This window comes from Sinocyclocheilus rhinocerous, unplaced genomic scaffold (assembly GCF_001515625.1).
Source record: "Sinocyclocheilus rhinocerous isolate Xijiao unplaced genomic scaffold, SAMN03320098_v1.1 scaffold1686, whole genome shotgun sequence".
Lineage (NCBI taxonomy): Eukaryota > Metazoa > Chordata > Actinopteri > Cypriniformes > Cyprinidae > Sinocyclocheilus > Sinocyclocheilus rhinocerous.
In genome coordinates this window covers 181,763-195,432 of record NW_015658988.1, presented here as the reverse complement: position 1 = coordinate 195,432, position 13,670 = coordinate 181,763, and the positions used below count along the sequence as shown (strand labels likewise).

Here is a 13,670-nt window from a genome sequence, read left to right as displayed (position 1 = left end):
TTTGTACTTTGTGATCAACAAACAAACTTAGGGCTGCACGATAAATCGCATGTGATTGTCATGCGCATCTCGTCAGTAAAGCCGGTTCTGTGATTAATAGTAAATCTCCATCACGTGCTTTCAGATGGAGCGGCATTTAATACACAGAGCCGTAGATCACTGCTATATCGCATTCATAATCGCAGATGAGTCACATTAGATTATGAACGCGATATTGCGTAGCTTGTCAGCGTAAGTGTTTTTATTAATGCCATTTATGTTTTTGTTAATACAGCGTATAGCACTAGTCAACTAAATGAATGTAACATGGCAAAGATGAATGCACTTTTGGAAGTTGAATGTAAAGGAAAAGTCATTTTGGAATTTCTGTGGTTTGTATGTTCATGATGAAATTTTCTTTTGTTGTAATTAATTTACAGCATTAATAAGATGACCCGTTGAATTCATTTTGGGAGCGATGACTGATTGAATGTATTTTTAGTCCAGTGCCTGTATATAAGATTAGTATTGACCAAGTTCAGAGGCTGTCATATGTGGATCAACTTACTATGTTGTGTATTTTCAACAGTTTTAATATGAAAAATAACTTTTATATTGATTCAATGGATTTATTGCATTTGGGAGAAAAAAAAGAGTCATGGATTTATTGCATTTTGGGGAAAAAAATAATAAAATTGTCTAATAAATCTTTGAAAATCTAAATCTGGATTTGATTTTTTTATGTTATTATAACCTAAAGATGCTATGTGAAAGTTTGAAACAGAAAATAGTGGTTTTCATCTTGCCACTTTGTTGGTAAAGAAAACACATTTTACTCAAATTAATCAAAATGGATTTATAGCATTTTGGAACCAAACTCTTCAGTTATACTGCACAATTTCTAATCATTTATTTAAAATAGAAATCTTTTGTAACATCAAACATTTTCTCACTTTTAACCAATGTAATGCTTGCAGAATAAAAGCATTATTATTTTTTTTTTTTATATTTTAAAAAAATCGTACTGACCCCAAACTTTTGAACGATAACTTTGATTAATACTGTCAAAAAAAAAAAAAAAGAAGCAGAAATAAGATTAAAAAAAACAAAAAACAAACTACAACTATTATAAGAGATATTGTATGACTTTAGGTGATTTGGAATATATTGCATGAGTCAGATGGTTGGATTGTTTGTTTGTATGTTTATTTATTTATTTATTTTTATTTTATGTTATTATTATTATTACTTAAAAGTGTGAATCAGTGGTGAACCGGTGTTACCTGAGGCTAGCAGACTATCACTGGAGTCTGCTCTTTCTTTCGTGTCCCTGACATAAAACGTGAGGTTTGCAGGTTTGGGGTACCTCTCCCCAGGCTTCTGAAGATTTTCCAGATAACCATTTAGCCTTTTGAGGGAGTTTTCATTCACTTCCTACAACAGAGAAAACCAAACAATATAAAACACTCACACCTGCTCTGCAGAGAGCTGTGGAAAATATAATATTAATAGAATATAAATAGAATATATTAACATACATCATATATTATTATCATACATTGTCATTATGTAGTTTAGGTATATAATAAAAATTCCATTTAAGGTTTATAAATATTATAATAATTTAATTATTATCACTCTTTCTCTTGGATGCTGGCCAAAGAAATCAGGGTGTACTGCAAAGTAAAATGGCCGCAGGGCATTAATGGCATCCGCTCCTGAGAGATTCCTCCTCTGAACGATACGAGCAGAAGCACATCTACCACCAAGCCTGTCAGAATGAGGACGATATTGGTTAGATGCTTAAAGTATACAACATAATTCAACAAAATGTTCTTTGCTGTTTGGGTAAAACTTACCTAACATAACGCTGGAAGGTGGTCACATACATCTCGTTAGTTCCTTCTGGTAAGAGAAATCAAGGAACATGAGAAAGAAAAAGCATGACAGACTTCAGTCTCTCCAACTGTCCAAATCAGAGGACAAACGTTATACTGCATATCCTCCATGGTGTATGCATAATTATATATCTTTAAATAAACGTCTTTAAAATCTCATTTAAAATACAGTTATAAAAAAGTTATATTGTTTAAAAAATGATTATAACTAGTGCTGTCAAACGATTAATCACATCCAAAATAAGTTTTTGTTTACATAATATATGTATGTTTACTGTGTTTATTTATTATGTATATATAAATACACACACATACAGTATATATTTTGAAAATACTTACATGTATATATTTATATTATATTTTATATTATATATAAATATATTTAATATATAAACAACATATTTTTCTTAAATATATACATATATATATACACATAATAAACACAGTAAACGTACATATATTATGTAAACAAAAACTTTTATTTTGGATGCGATTAATCGCATGACAGCACTAAATAACGTAAAATAAACGTTTTCTATTTTGATATAGTTTAAAAATCAGCCGCTACTCCAGTTTTCATGTCACATACAGTAAGCCTTCAGAAATCATTCTGATATGCTGATTTGGTGCTCAAGAAGCATTTCTTATTATAAACTGAATCCAGTTGTGCTGTGTCATATTTCTGTGGAAACCGTGATCCATTTTTTAAAGATTCTTTCATTAATAGAAAGTTTAAAAGAATTTATTTGCAAAATACAATTTGCTGTAACAATGTAAAAATCTTTATTGTCAATTTTGATCAATTTAATAAAAAGTATCGATTTCTTTAAAAAAAAAAAAATCTTACTGACCTCAAACTTGTTTCATAACACAATGAAAATTATTCTAAACAAATATAAACAGCTATATTCTAAATTCTTAAAAGTAATGTTAGCCACCCTTTTACGACCCGAGTTTTGAGGAATACACAGAATTTCAAAAATACAGATTTTTTTATTCATAAATATCCCAAAAGTCCATACTCTGTGAGATCAACTGCACCTCCTTGTATGCATGGACTGACTTTTATTTTATTTTATCTAACTTTTTATTCTTAATGGCCAGGTACACCCCCCCAATGCAAATTCATGCAAATATAACATCAGGATATATGGTTGAACAAGAATAAAATCTTGACTGGACTTGAGCAGAGACTGTTAACTCAGGTCAGGTGTTCTTGACCTAACGTTATACTGTTGAGAATGTAATCGTACTCCTCTTGATTTACACAAATTAACGTTAAGCCAGAAAAACCAACACGACGAGAAACATTTCCACCCAAAACAAAATACTATCCATTAAATTTTAGAGCCATTAGATTTAATCAGCATTCAATACACTCAACACACAAATACTGATAAACAAGGACAAACACAAACTCAAAGCGCTCTTAAAATAAAAGCAACAGTCCCAGGCTTAATCAGCCACACACACAATTTATGTCAGCATGAGATACTCATGTCCAAAACACTAAAATTATTTACCTGTGATTTTGCAATCTTACATGTTCGCTGTGGTTAAAACTCAACCTGAACTCATGTACTCCATTCAGGCCTAATCATCCAGGCAAGAGTAATCAACTGCATATCTCTGGAAAACAAGCGCAGCTGGCGGCACATGAATCAGACAGAACTAATCATCTGCCCATCTTTGCTCTGTTTGTAGAGCGCGATCTGCCAGTACTGGCGCCATCTATAGGTTATTTTAGGATTATCATTACAGTGTTTTTCAGCTGCTTACACACATTTTCAAAACTTTGCCTCTTTTTTCCCCCCAAAAGTTTACACACAAATCCAAGAACTGCACTCACAAAATGCAAAATGCCTCACATCTCTTGCAAAGTGAAGCACTGCATTCAAAATATCACAAACACGTCTCAAAAGCAAACATTTACAAACACCTTTACCATAATATTAATTCCTGTTCGATGTGTGTGTGTGTGTGTGTGTGTGTGTGTGTTTGTGTACCTACTTAACCATATTTTGGGGACAAATTTGTACCTAAAACTGAGCTAAACCTGTCAAAATCTCCAAAAAACCTCCCTTTTGGGGAAGTCCTCATTTGTAAAACTGGTATAAAAATAAAGTAAACTAAGTTTTTTTCAAATGGTAAAAATGCAGAAAGTTTCCTGTAAGGGGTAGGTTTAGGTGTAGGGTTGGTGTAGGGTGATAGAATATACAGTTTGTACAGTATAAAAACCATTACGCCTATGGAATGTCCCCATTTAGATAGCTAAGTAAACATGTGTGTGTGTTACATAGAGAAATGTGTGTTGTGTTTTGCAAAAAATTTTTTATGAAAAGTCAAAGGCCGAGAATTAGTGTATGGTTTTGCAGATTTGGTGTGTGTTTCTGGCGTTTGAGTGTCAGGTTTCAGAAATTGTGTGACAAGTAAAGATTTTGGGTGTAAGCAGTTGAAAAAAACTGTAAACTCCAAGATATGTTTGAGCTATTCAAAAGGGAATAAAAGAAGGCTGCAAGATTTGTGATTTGTGATTATTGATTTAATTAGCTTAAAATATATATATGTATAGCCTAGTGGATTTTTAACTTTTTTGATATGCCACTGACTTCAGATTTGAGGCTAAAACATAAAGGAAGGTCTTAATAATGTTAATGCAACAATAATGACATAATCATAGTTATTAATTATTGTTTGATGTTTTTGTTTCATAGCCTATAGCTTATGTTCATGTGCCCGTTTAGTCATTTTTATTACAGAAGATACCTATACATACATATAGCCTATACTTTGTGTACACATTTTTGTGTGTTTTTGAAATACATGTGGGTTATAGTTTTCATTTACTGACTTATGTGATTCATGTAATTTATTATTCCCATTGTAGCGTTACTTGATTTGTGTACCACCTTCTGCACATTTGTATTTGTTGTGCTGTTATATATTCTATGTATGTTCTATGCATTTACATTGCAATATTGCTTCACTGTTTTGATAAAGACTTTTATTGGTTGGTGGTGCTACCCTATGCCATTTAAGTAATCAAAAAGTGTTAAATAAATGTAATGTTAAATAAATGTCTTATTGTCATTAACCTTTTTGTATAGTAGAGCCTCAATTTCTTAAAAGAAAAGAAAGAAAGAAAAACATGATGCAAACTCTTGAATGTTACTGTGTATTGTTCATTCTTATTGCTGCTTTAAATTTTATATTTAAAACATACTGTTACACTTTTAGGCCCGGTTTCACAGACGGGGCTTAGACTAAGCCAGGATTAGATCATAGTTCAATTAAGACATTTAAGCAATTTTGATAAACATGCTTAAAAAAAAAACATTACTGGTGTGCATCTTGAGACAAAACAAAGGCACTGATATATTTTAAGATCCGTCAATGCAAGTTTCTTTCAGTTGAAACAGCTCAGACTTACATTTTACTCTAGGCTAAGCCTTGTCTGTGAAACCGGGGGTTAATGTTATATGTCAAACAAATGTATTTTTTATGGCTACAACTAAGAGACTAAATCCTCTTCCTTGTACGTTTCGCCTTTATTTTCTCCTTGCTTCTCTTATACTTTAACAAAAGGTGCCCCAATTTGTGTCAAGTCATCTTAAACACAGTTTCTGGCAGAAACTTTCTGTTGTAACACATTGCAACGTGCCAATAACAGGAATACTTGTTGGGAACACTGTAAACCTGCGAGATGAAAGTGGAATAATGCTGATGCATTCACTGTAAGAATGAATTCTGTAATAGTGTGACTGTCACAGGCGTACAGTAGCTAAAGGCGATAACCACTGGCAGACATGTCATGCACATCTTGACTGCTGTTCTCAGCAGGGTCAGAACACATCTGGTCACTCTCCAATGACCAGAGCAGGACTCACAAATCAGATTGTAGAAATCTTTGATATGGCACCAGTGCGGCTGCCGAAACATTGAGCAGAGACAGCGGCGGCATCAGTGACAGGACCCTGAGAGACACATGCTGCTGTCCTTTGAGGAAGTGTTGTGCTGGAGCTGTCAGAAGTGGCATCAGCAGCTCTTCTCGGGTCATTTTATGCATGTTTCATGTAGGTGAGGTGTCTGCTGCTGTTGGAAAAGAGGAGAGAGTGTGTTGATGTCTGTGTGTGCAGTGAAACCATAGTGGCACACTGTTATTCAGACTAGGACAATAGGAACAGACATTTCATTGTGTTTTGTGGTTACTGAAGGACTACAGTAGGTATATTCAAGTCAGCTGTAATGTAAAGTGTATATATTGTCTAATAATCTTTTCACATTGTTGGGGAGGTTAAGATGGCCTGTATCCACTAGATGGAGCAATAATGACACTTAGATCTACTTTGAATATGATATTTGTGACCCTGGACCACAAACCTTGTCAGAAGCAGCATGGGTATATTTGTAGCAATAGCCAACAATATATTGCATGGGTCAAAATGATCGATTTTTCTTTTATGCCAAAAATCATTAGGATATTAAGTAAAGGTCATGTTCCATGCAGATATTTTTTTCTCAATATTTAGATTTTTTTTTTTTTGCGCCCTCAGATTCCAGATTTTCAAATAGTTGTATCTCAGCCAAATATTATCATGTATCAATGGAAAGCTTATTTATTCAGCTTTCAGATGATGCATAAATATTAATAAAAAAAAAAATTGACCCTTATGGCTGGTTTTGTGGTCCCGGGTCACATTTATGGCTACTATGATGATGATGATGATAAGGAGAAGAAGAAGAAAAAGAAGATGTTGATAGAAAATATAAAGGTAAGACAACATTTTTAAAATAAATTAAAATTATTATTATAATTTTGAAGTTTGTGTTCAACTGATTTTAATGTGTTTTATTGAATTTATTGATATAATTGCTAATAAAAAATGGTAACAACTTAGTTTAGTGACCAATTCTCACTATTAAATAATTGCTTATTAGCATGACTATTATTAATATATTGGCTGTTAATTAATACTTATAAAGCACATATCTGCATAACTATATTTTCCCTTACTCTTACCCCATACATAAATTTAACTACTATCTTAATAACTATTAATAAGCAAATTGGGAGTTTATTGAGGCAAATATAGTTAATAGTTAATATAATGAGAATTGGTCCCCGGTCCTAAAGTGTGACGAAATAAATAAAATAAAACAAAATAAAAGCTTCAATATCTTTTTTTCTCATTTTGAATGAAGAAAATGAAAACACAGTCACTTTATTATCTTTTATTATACCTTTTTTTTTTGTTTATTATACAGTTTTTAATTGAATTTTATCATTATACATATTAAGTTCCAATATACTTCTGCTGCATAAAAAAGACGTTTAAAAAAATCATATGACAAGACATTAGAGTTTACCTTGGCTGCTAAACAAATATTCAAGTACCATTCTAATCTCTCAATGATATTACATTTATGTTGTTAATATCAACAGTCACTGTAATTTAATTAACTGAACTACTACAAAACACACAACCACAAAAATACACCAAAACCTCTGTAAGTTCAGAGCAGAAAATATACAGCATCTCTACTCCATACGTCTTCATCTGTCATCAGCAGACACAGGTTCATTTTTATGACATATGGTGGGAAAGCTGCATCCTCTCACTGGGTCAACTGACAGGTTCATATGCGAGTGTGTGAATGGTGTCGTTGTGTGTGATGAGGTGAGACCCTGGTGTTGTGAAGAAGCCGTACCCTTTCACCACGGCGGCCTGATTCACAACACCAGCTGCCCTGCCCCATCATCGAAGTCTGAACACATCATTCATCACTGTCTTCCTCTATGCGGATCCACCTGTCAATCAAATGAAAAACAAAAAAAAAAACATCACATATGCACCCTGGACTGATATTAGTCAATTGTACTAATCATATTTAGATAAAACTACAATTTAAACACAACTGACGCTGTCACCTTTGGCTTTTTGATTGTAGTATTTAAAACGTTTTCTGTAAAGCAGCTCTGAAACTATTTGTATTGTGAAAAAGTGCTATACAAATGAACATGAATTGAACTGAACATAGCAATATATTCCTACACTTAAAAAAAAAAAAATCTATCCACAAAAATAGGGCACTACCTGTATTTTGAATTGTGCACTAAATTGCATTATGTTTTAGAGTTGATGGAAATGTTTGTAAAATGAATGGATCATGTACTGGCAGAAAAGTACATTTTCTCTCTGTGTGTGTTTACACTATAGGACGTGCATAAAGAAATACAGAGATGCACTTACAAATTTAGTTGATTTATGTCAGGATTACCAAAACCAAAAGTGATGTTTTGCATTTTCTTGAATGTTCTATATTTTATTTGAGATCTTTATATATTTTTTGCATTCTTGCAGAACAAACAAAACTAACTTCATAATAACGCAAAATTAATTAACAAAAAATAAAAATATTCAATATAAGTTTTGAATTCTATAAGACATTAACATTTTACTTTAAATATTGCTGAAAGAATAGCAGTGAAAGGACTGTATTATTTTAAATAAAAATAAAATATTTAAAAATATATTATGCACCTTTTCCTACTGGAACATGGCTGATAAGTGCAAATTCATTCATTCATTCATTCATCCGTCCATCCGTCCATCCATTCATCCATCCATCTGTCCATCCGTCTGTCCATCCATCCTTTTTTTAATCTAATATTTAGTTTGAGCTAAAGGTTTTGTAAAAAAAAAAAAATAATAAAAAAAAAAATATATATATATATATATTAATAGATACATAATAATGTGCATTTCAGGTTTCAGTATGTTTCTGTAAGTTTTCTGTAAGTATTTATCCATCCATCCATCCACTAAAGATTTTGTGTAAAATGTATTAATAGACATAATAATCTGCGTTTCAGGTTTCAGTAAGTTTCTGTACATTTTCTGTAAGTATTTATCCATCTATCCATCCGTCCATCCGTCTATCCGTCCGTCCGTCCGTCCGTCCGTCCGTCCGTCCATCCATTCGTCCATTCGTCCATCCATCCACCCTTCCATCCGTCCATTCGTCCATCCATCCATCCATCCATTCGTCCATTCGTCCATCCATCCACCCTTCCATCCATCCGTCCATCCATCCATCCATCCATCCATCCATCCATCCATCCATCCATCCATCCATCCATCCATCCATCCATCCATCCATCCATCCATCCATCCATCCATCCATCCATCCATCCATCCATCCATCCATCCATCCATCCATCCATCCATCCATCCATCCATCCATCCATCCATCCATCCATCCATCCATCCATCCATCCACTAAAGATTTTGTGTAAAATTAATTAAAAGACAAAATAATCTGCGTTTCAGGTTTCAGTATGTTTCTGTAAGTTTTCTGTAAGTATTTATCCATCCATCCACTAAAGATTTTATGTAAAATTAATTAATAGACATAATAATCTGCGTTTCAGGTTTCAGTATGGCTCTGTAAGTTGAAGAAGCTGTTAATATAGCACATCACATGCAACATAAAAAATGACCTCACATTACAAAGCACTCTGCGTGACCCGCAGAACAAAAGGTGCAATTACTGCCTTCCCCACACAGGGGAATGTTAACTTCCTGATAATTCCATCCTGGTTACAGGAGAGCCTCCAGGGTAGAGGTCTTATGAGTGTGGCGCTTATGTTTCTGATTTCAGTTCAAAGACTTAAGCGAGTTGAACTAATACAGTGGAGATTTTTTTTCACAGGAAAATGACTATTTCCTGTGACTCTATTATTTGCCTATTCTACTATCCCATCTCTATCCACCACAGGTTAATCTATGTTAATTCCTCCACAGATGAACATGTCACAGCACATATAATATCCAGGCAATACGTTCCCCTTCTAATCCTGTTCCATCAGCTCACGTGCCCTTTATGGTCAATCTAATTGCGACAAAGCCCACATAAGGGCTTTTGAGCCAAGAACTTCTTTAAGGTTTCAATTAAAGGCCGTGAGAGGCAGGAGATTTTTGGATGTCTGCCAGTGTCCTTCAAACACAGACTGTCACAGCGCACAGCTCAAGCCATAAAAAGAATTAAACAAGGCATGTGTGTAAGGAAAATACATAAAAACTGTATGGAACTGCAAAAGCATGAGTGTGCGTGCATTAAAAAGAGACATGTGACCCGTCTTTGAGACAAGCAGAAATAATAATTGCCCTCTTTCTACTCGCTGCCAACAGTCTTTGAGGAATTTAATACCCTTATTGAAGTGCATGAGTTTCATTTTCAAACTGACCTCAATGATTTGTGTGCATTTACTATGAAGTCCTCTGATATCTTCAGCTGTGTAGCTCTCACCTCATCAGTGTCACTGTGCTAGTAACAGATTTTGGGAATCAGATGGGACAGCGCCAAACTTATACTTCAAACACAATGTGAGGCTTTTGATACTTGATGTGTTTTAAAATTGCTACTGTATATAAACAATATAATACTTAATAATACAGTTTTTGTATGGTCCAATACATAACAATTGGCAATACATTTGTTACAGTATTTATAAATTTTAGTCCCACTTTATATTAGGTGGCCTTAACTACTATGTACTTACATTTAAATTAATTTGACACAATGCACTTTTTATGTACACACATGTTTTTACATCGTGCTTATATTTAAAAACTGCCTGCATGTAATTACATCTGTAATTAATTTCTGTAATTACATTTATAATTACATTATGTTGACCCTTCCTTGTTAACATTAGTTGCCAAAAATACAACTGTTCATTGTTATATTAGCTCAGGTTCATTAAATAATGTTAATGTATTAGTCCATTTTGAAATTGACAATAACAAATGCTTTAGAAGTATTTTTATTGTTAGTTCATGTTAACTAATTTAGTTAACTATAACAAATTGAACCTAATTGTAAAGTGTTTTTTTTGTTCCTTTTTATTATATGTAAAATACATTTTAATTATATTTCAGTTATGTAAATTAGAATATTAACTACTGAACCCCAAATCATCCTCATAGACACAATAGATCTAGTAACGAATCTCGTCTTGATATTGGAGAGTGAGTTATTTTTACTGTGATGTTTGTGCAGCAGTGCTCTTGACGGACTGAGCTCTGGCCATTTCCTGCTGAAGCACCAGCTGTTCCTCTGACAGTCTGTCTGCTACATCAGAACCAACTCATCCCACACACGGCCCGCCGACAAAACCAAAGTCAATGTCTCATTATCATCTTTTTGTCTGAAATTTACAGTTATACATACTGTAGATATACTGTATGTATTGTATCTTCGGCTTACATGCAAAATTGCATATTATAATTAATGCATTAAACTAATTGAATACAAACATAAAAACACATTATTTTACCTGACCCCCAAAAAAAAAAAAAAAATAGAATTAAAAAAGAAAAATAATAATAATTATAATTATTTACAGAGCAGTAGCAGATACATAGATCTGCAGTGGACACATCATGCAGTGTGTCATTCCTATATACTTACTTTATAAATTCACTACACAAGAAAATATGAAAGAACCTGCAAAATTTTGTAAAATATACATATTGTTCAAAAAAAGTCCAGTAGCAATAGATGGAATGCAACTTCATGATCAGTTTGGCTTATGAATACTGATCACGTCACATTAGATTTACCCATTAGTCCTCCCTGATATGTTGAAAGGCAGAGCTTGATGGCACTGAAAAAAATGTCCAAGTTTTATGATTGTGAAATGAAAGCGTGTAGAAATGTTATGCTGAAAACCTGTGGTTATTAACGGTAAGTTCTTACTCTGTACAGTGAAAAATTGTAATAGATCTAATGGGACATTTAATGTATGTTTACAGAAAAATAATATTTAAATGTACAGCTTTTGGAAGGAAAAAAGAACAAATCATTATTCAAATCAAATACTCAAATTATAATTTACAATGAAAACCGTAAATTGACATTCCCAGAATTCTCTGTGTGCAGAATTCTCAGCATTGACTGTTTCTTTTTTCCCCTATTAGTTATATGCATTAGGATTTTATGTTATATCTTATGTTAAGTGTTGTTTATTGCGTTATTTTAGAATCATGTGTGTTACCATGATGGTGTTTTGTATTTGAATGTATGACACTGTGCACCTTCTAATATTTGTCTTAGCTTGTGGAAAATCTGAACTTTGATTGATCATGTGGATCGCTCTTAACCAACATATTACAAAGGTTAAAAACAAAAAACAAACTGATTTTATTAATGTGATATAAATTTCCACTTCTCATTTCCATTCTGTCCAGGATCGGGCTCCTTAGAGAGGAAACATGGACAGTTTGTCGCGCTTGTTCTGCTTGCTAAACGGTGACCCAAACATTAATGGCTCCTGGCCGTAATTAAAGCTCTTAAAGGGGTCATATGATGCTGCTAAAAAGAACATTATTTTGTGTATTTGGTGTAATGAAATGTGTTTATGCGGTTTAAAGTTAAAAAAACACATTATTTTCCACATACTGTACATTATTGTTTCTCCTGTATGCCCCGCCTTCTGAAACGCGTCGATTTTTACAAAACTAATCGGTCTGAAAAGCGAGGTGTGCTCTGATTGGCCAACTATCCAGTGCGTTGTGATTGGCCGAATACATCAAGCGTGAGACGGAAATGTTACGCCCCTCACCATACTGTGTTGATGCCGTGTCCGGCCGGAGCGACGAGGCAAAAACATTAAAACCCATTACAAACGAGGCATTTGTTGCATCCAGTGGGGACATAATTACAGATTATAATGACTTATACTGTATTTTTACGCGTTGCGTTGCATTGCGCCGCGTAAACATAAAACCATGTCTGCATTTGTGATCAGAGAAATGACAAACAACAAGTGCTAACGTTAATCCACACTGCCCAAAACTCGCGTTTGAATCATCAGTGGCAAATCCTTTAAATGAAAACGTACTTACGTGAGTCAGAACTGCCGGCATTTTAGTCAAACGTTACTCTCCCAGGATCAGTAAACAGTCCTCCATAAAATGTGCCGGCAATCCACAGCACTAAGTTGATGTATTCCCTCAGCGACCAGCACAGATCAGCTCTAGGCATGACGAAGCAGATATCGTCCTCTTTTGGAAGACCAAACAAAGTAGTTTCGCTTTCACAACGAAAAACACAGCGGCCTAGCATGAGCGAAAGCCCCGGCTTACCGTGAGCTGAGGCGGCGGGATCGAGAACGGCGGTCCCGGCAGATCCGACGAAGGAGCGGTGAAAACGGTGAAAGCCAATCCGGCGATCCACAGCACTAAGTTGATGTATTCCCTCAGCGACCAGCACAGATCAGCTCTAGGCATGACGAAGCGGATATCGTCCTCTTTTGGAAGACCAAACAAAGTAGTTTCGCTTTCACAACGAAGCACACAGCGTCTTCACGACATGGCGGCAGCGGCAACAACAAAACTACAGCGAGAATAAAAGTTACGCCTTCTTTCTTTGCGTGAACATTTGGGCGGCGTTATGCAAATCTTCCCACATAGTGACGTAGATATGTGGGGGCGTGTTCGAACGAGCCGTTTTAGGGGGGTGTGGCTGACTCTTAACTTTTATAAAGAATATCTCTTTGGATTTGAGACTTTAGTCTTTGCAACTTTACAGATCTTCTTTATGCACCAAGAGCTTGTAACACTCCAAAGAGAAAGGAAAAAATGAAATTGCATCATATGACCCCTTTAAGGAAATTACCCTGAGCTGAGTTCTGTGGAGGCTGCTGCGGGGGAGGATTCCATGGCACAATCCCAGCCAGCCTTGCCTCCTCAAACACGACAGAGTTTGCATCAAAGTTCTGATAGAGCG

General features: G+C 34.5%; 1 protein-coding gene across 1 annotated transcript in view; it reads right to left on the bottom strand.

Moving 5' to 3' along the window:
• Positions 1-3,483, bottom strand: part of LOC107723074 (T-cell activation inhibitor, mitochondrial-like) — a 13,728-nt gene extending 10,245 nt beyond the window's left edge. Inside the window, exons 1-4 of the mRNA XM_016531577.1 lie at positions 3,401-3,483; positions 1,839-1,884; positions 1,618-1,750; positions 1,263-1,413 (exon numbers count right to left, since the gene is read on the bottom strand). Coding sequence (XP_016387063.1) covers positions 1,263-1,413; positions 1,618-1,750; positions 1,839-1,870 — 316 coding nt within the window. The 5' untranslated portion in view covers positions 1,871-1,884; positions 3,401-3,483. The remainder of the gene's footprint in view (positions 1-1,262; positions 1,414-1,617; positions 1,751-1,838; positions 1,885-3,400) is intronic.
• Positions 3,484-13,670: the final 10,187 nt, after the last annotated feature.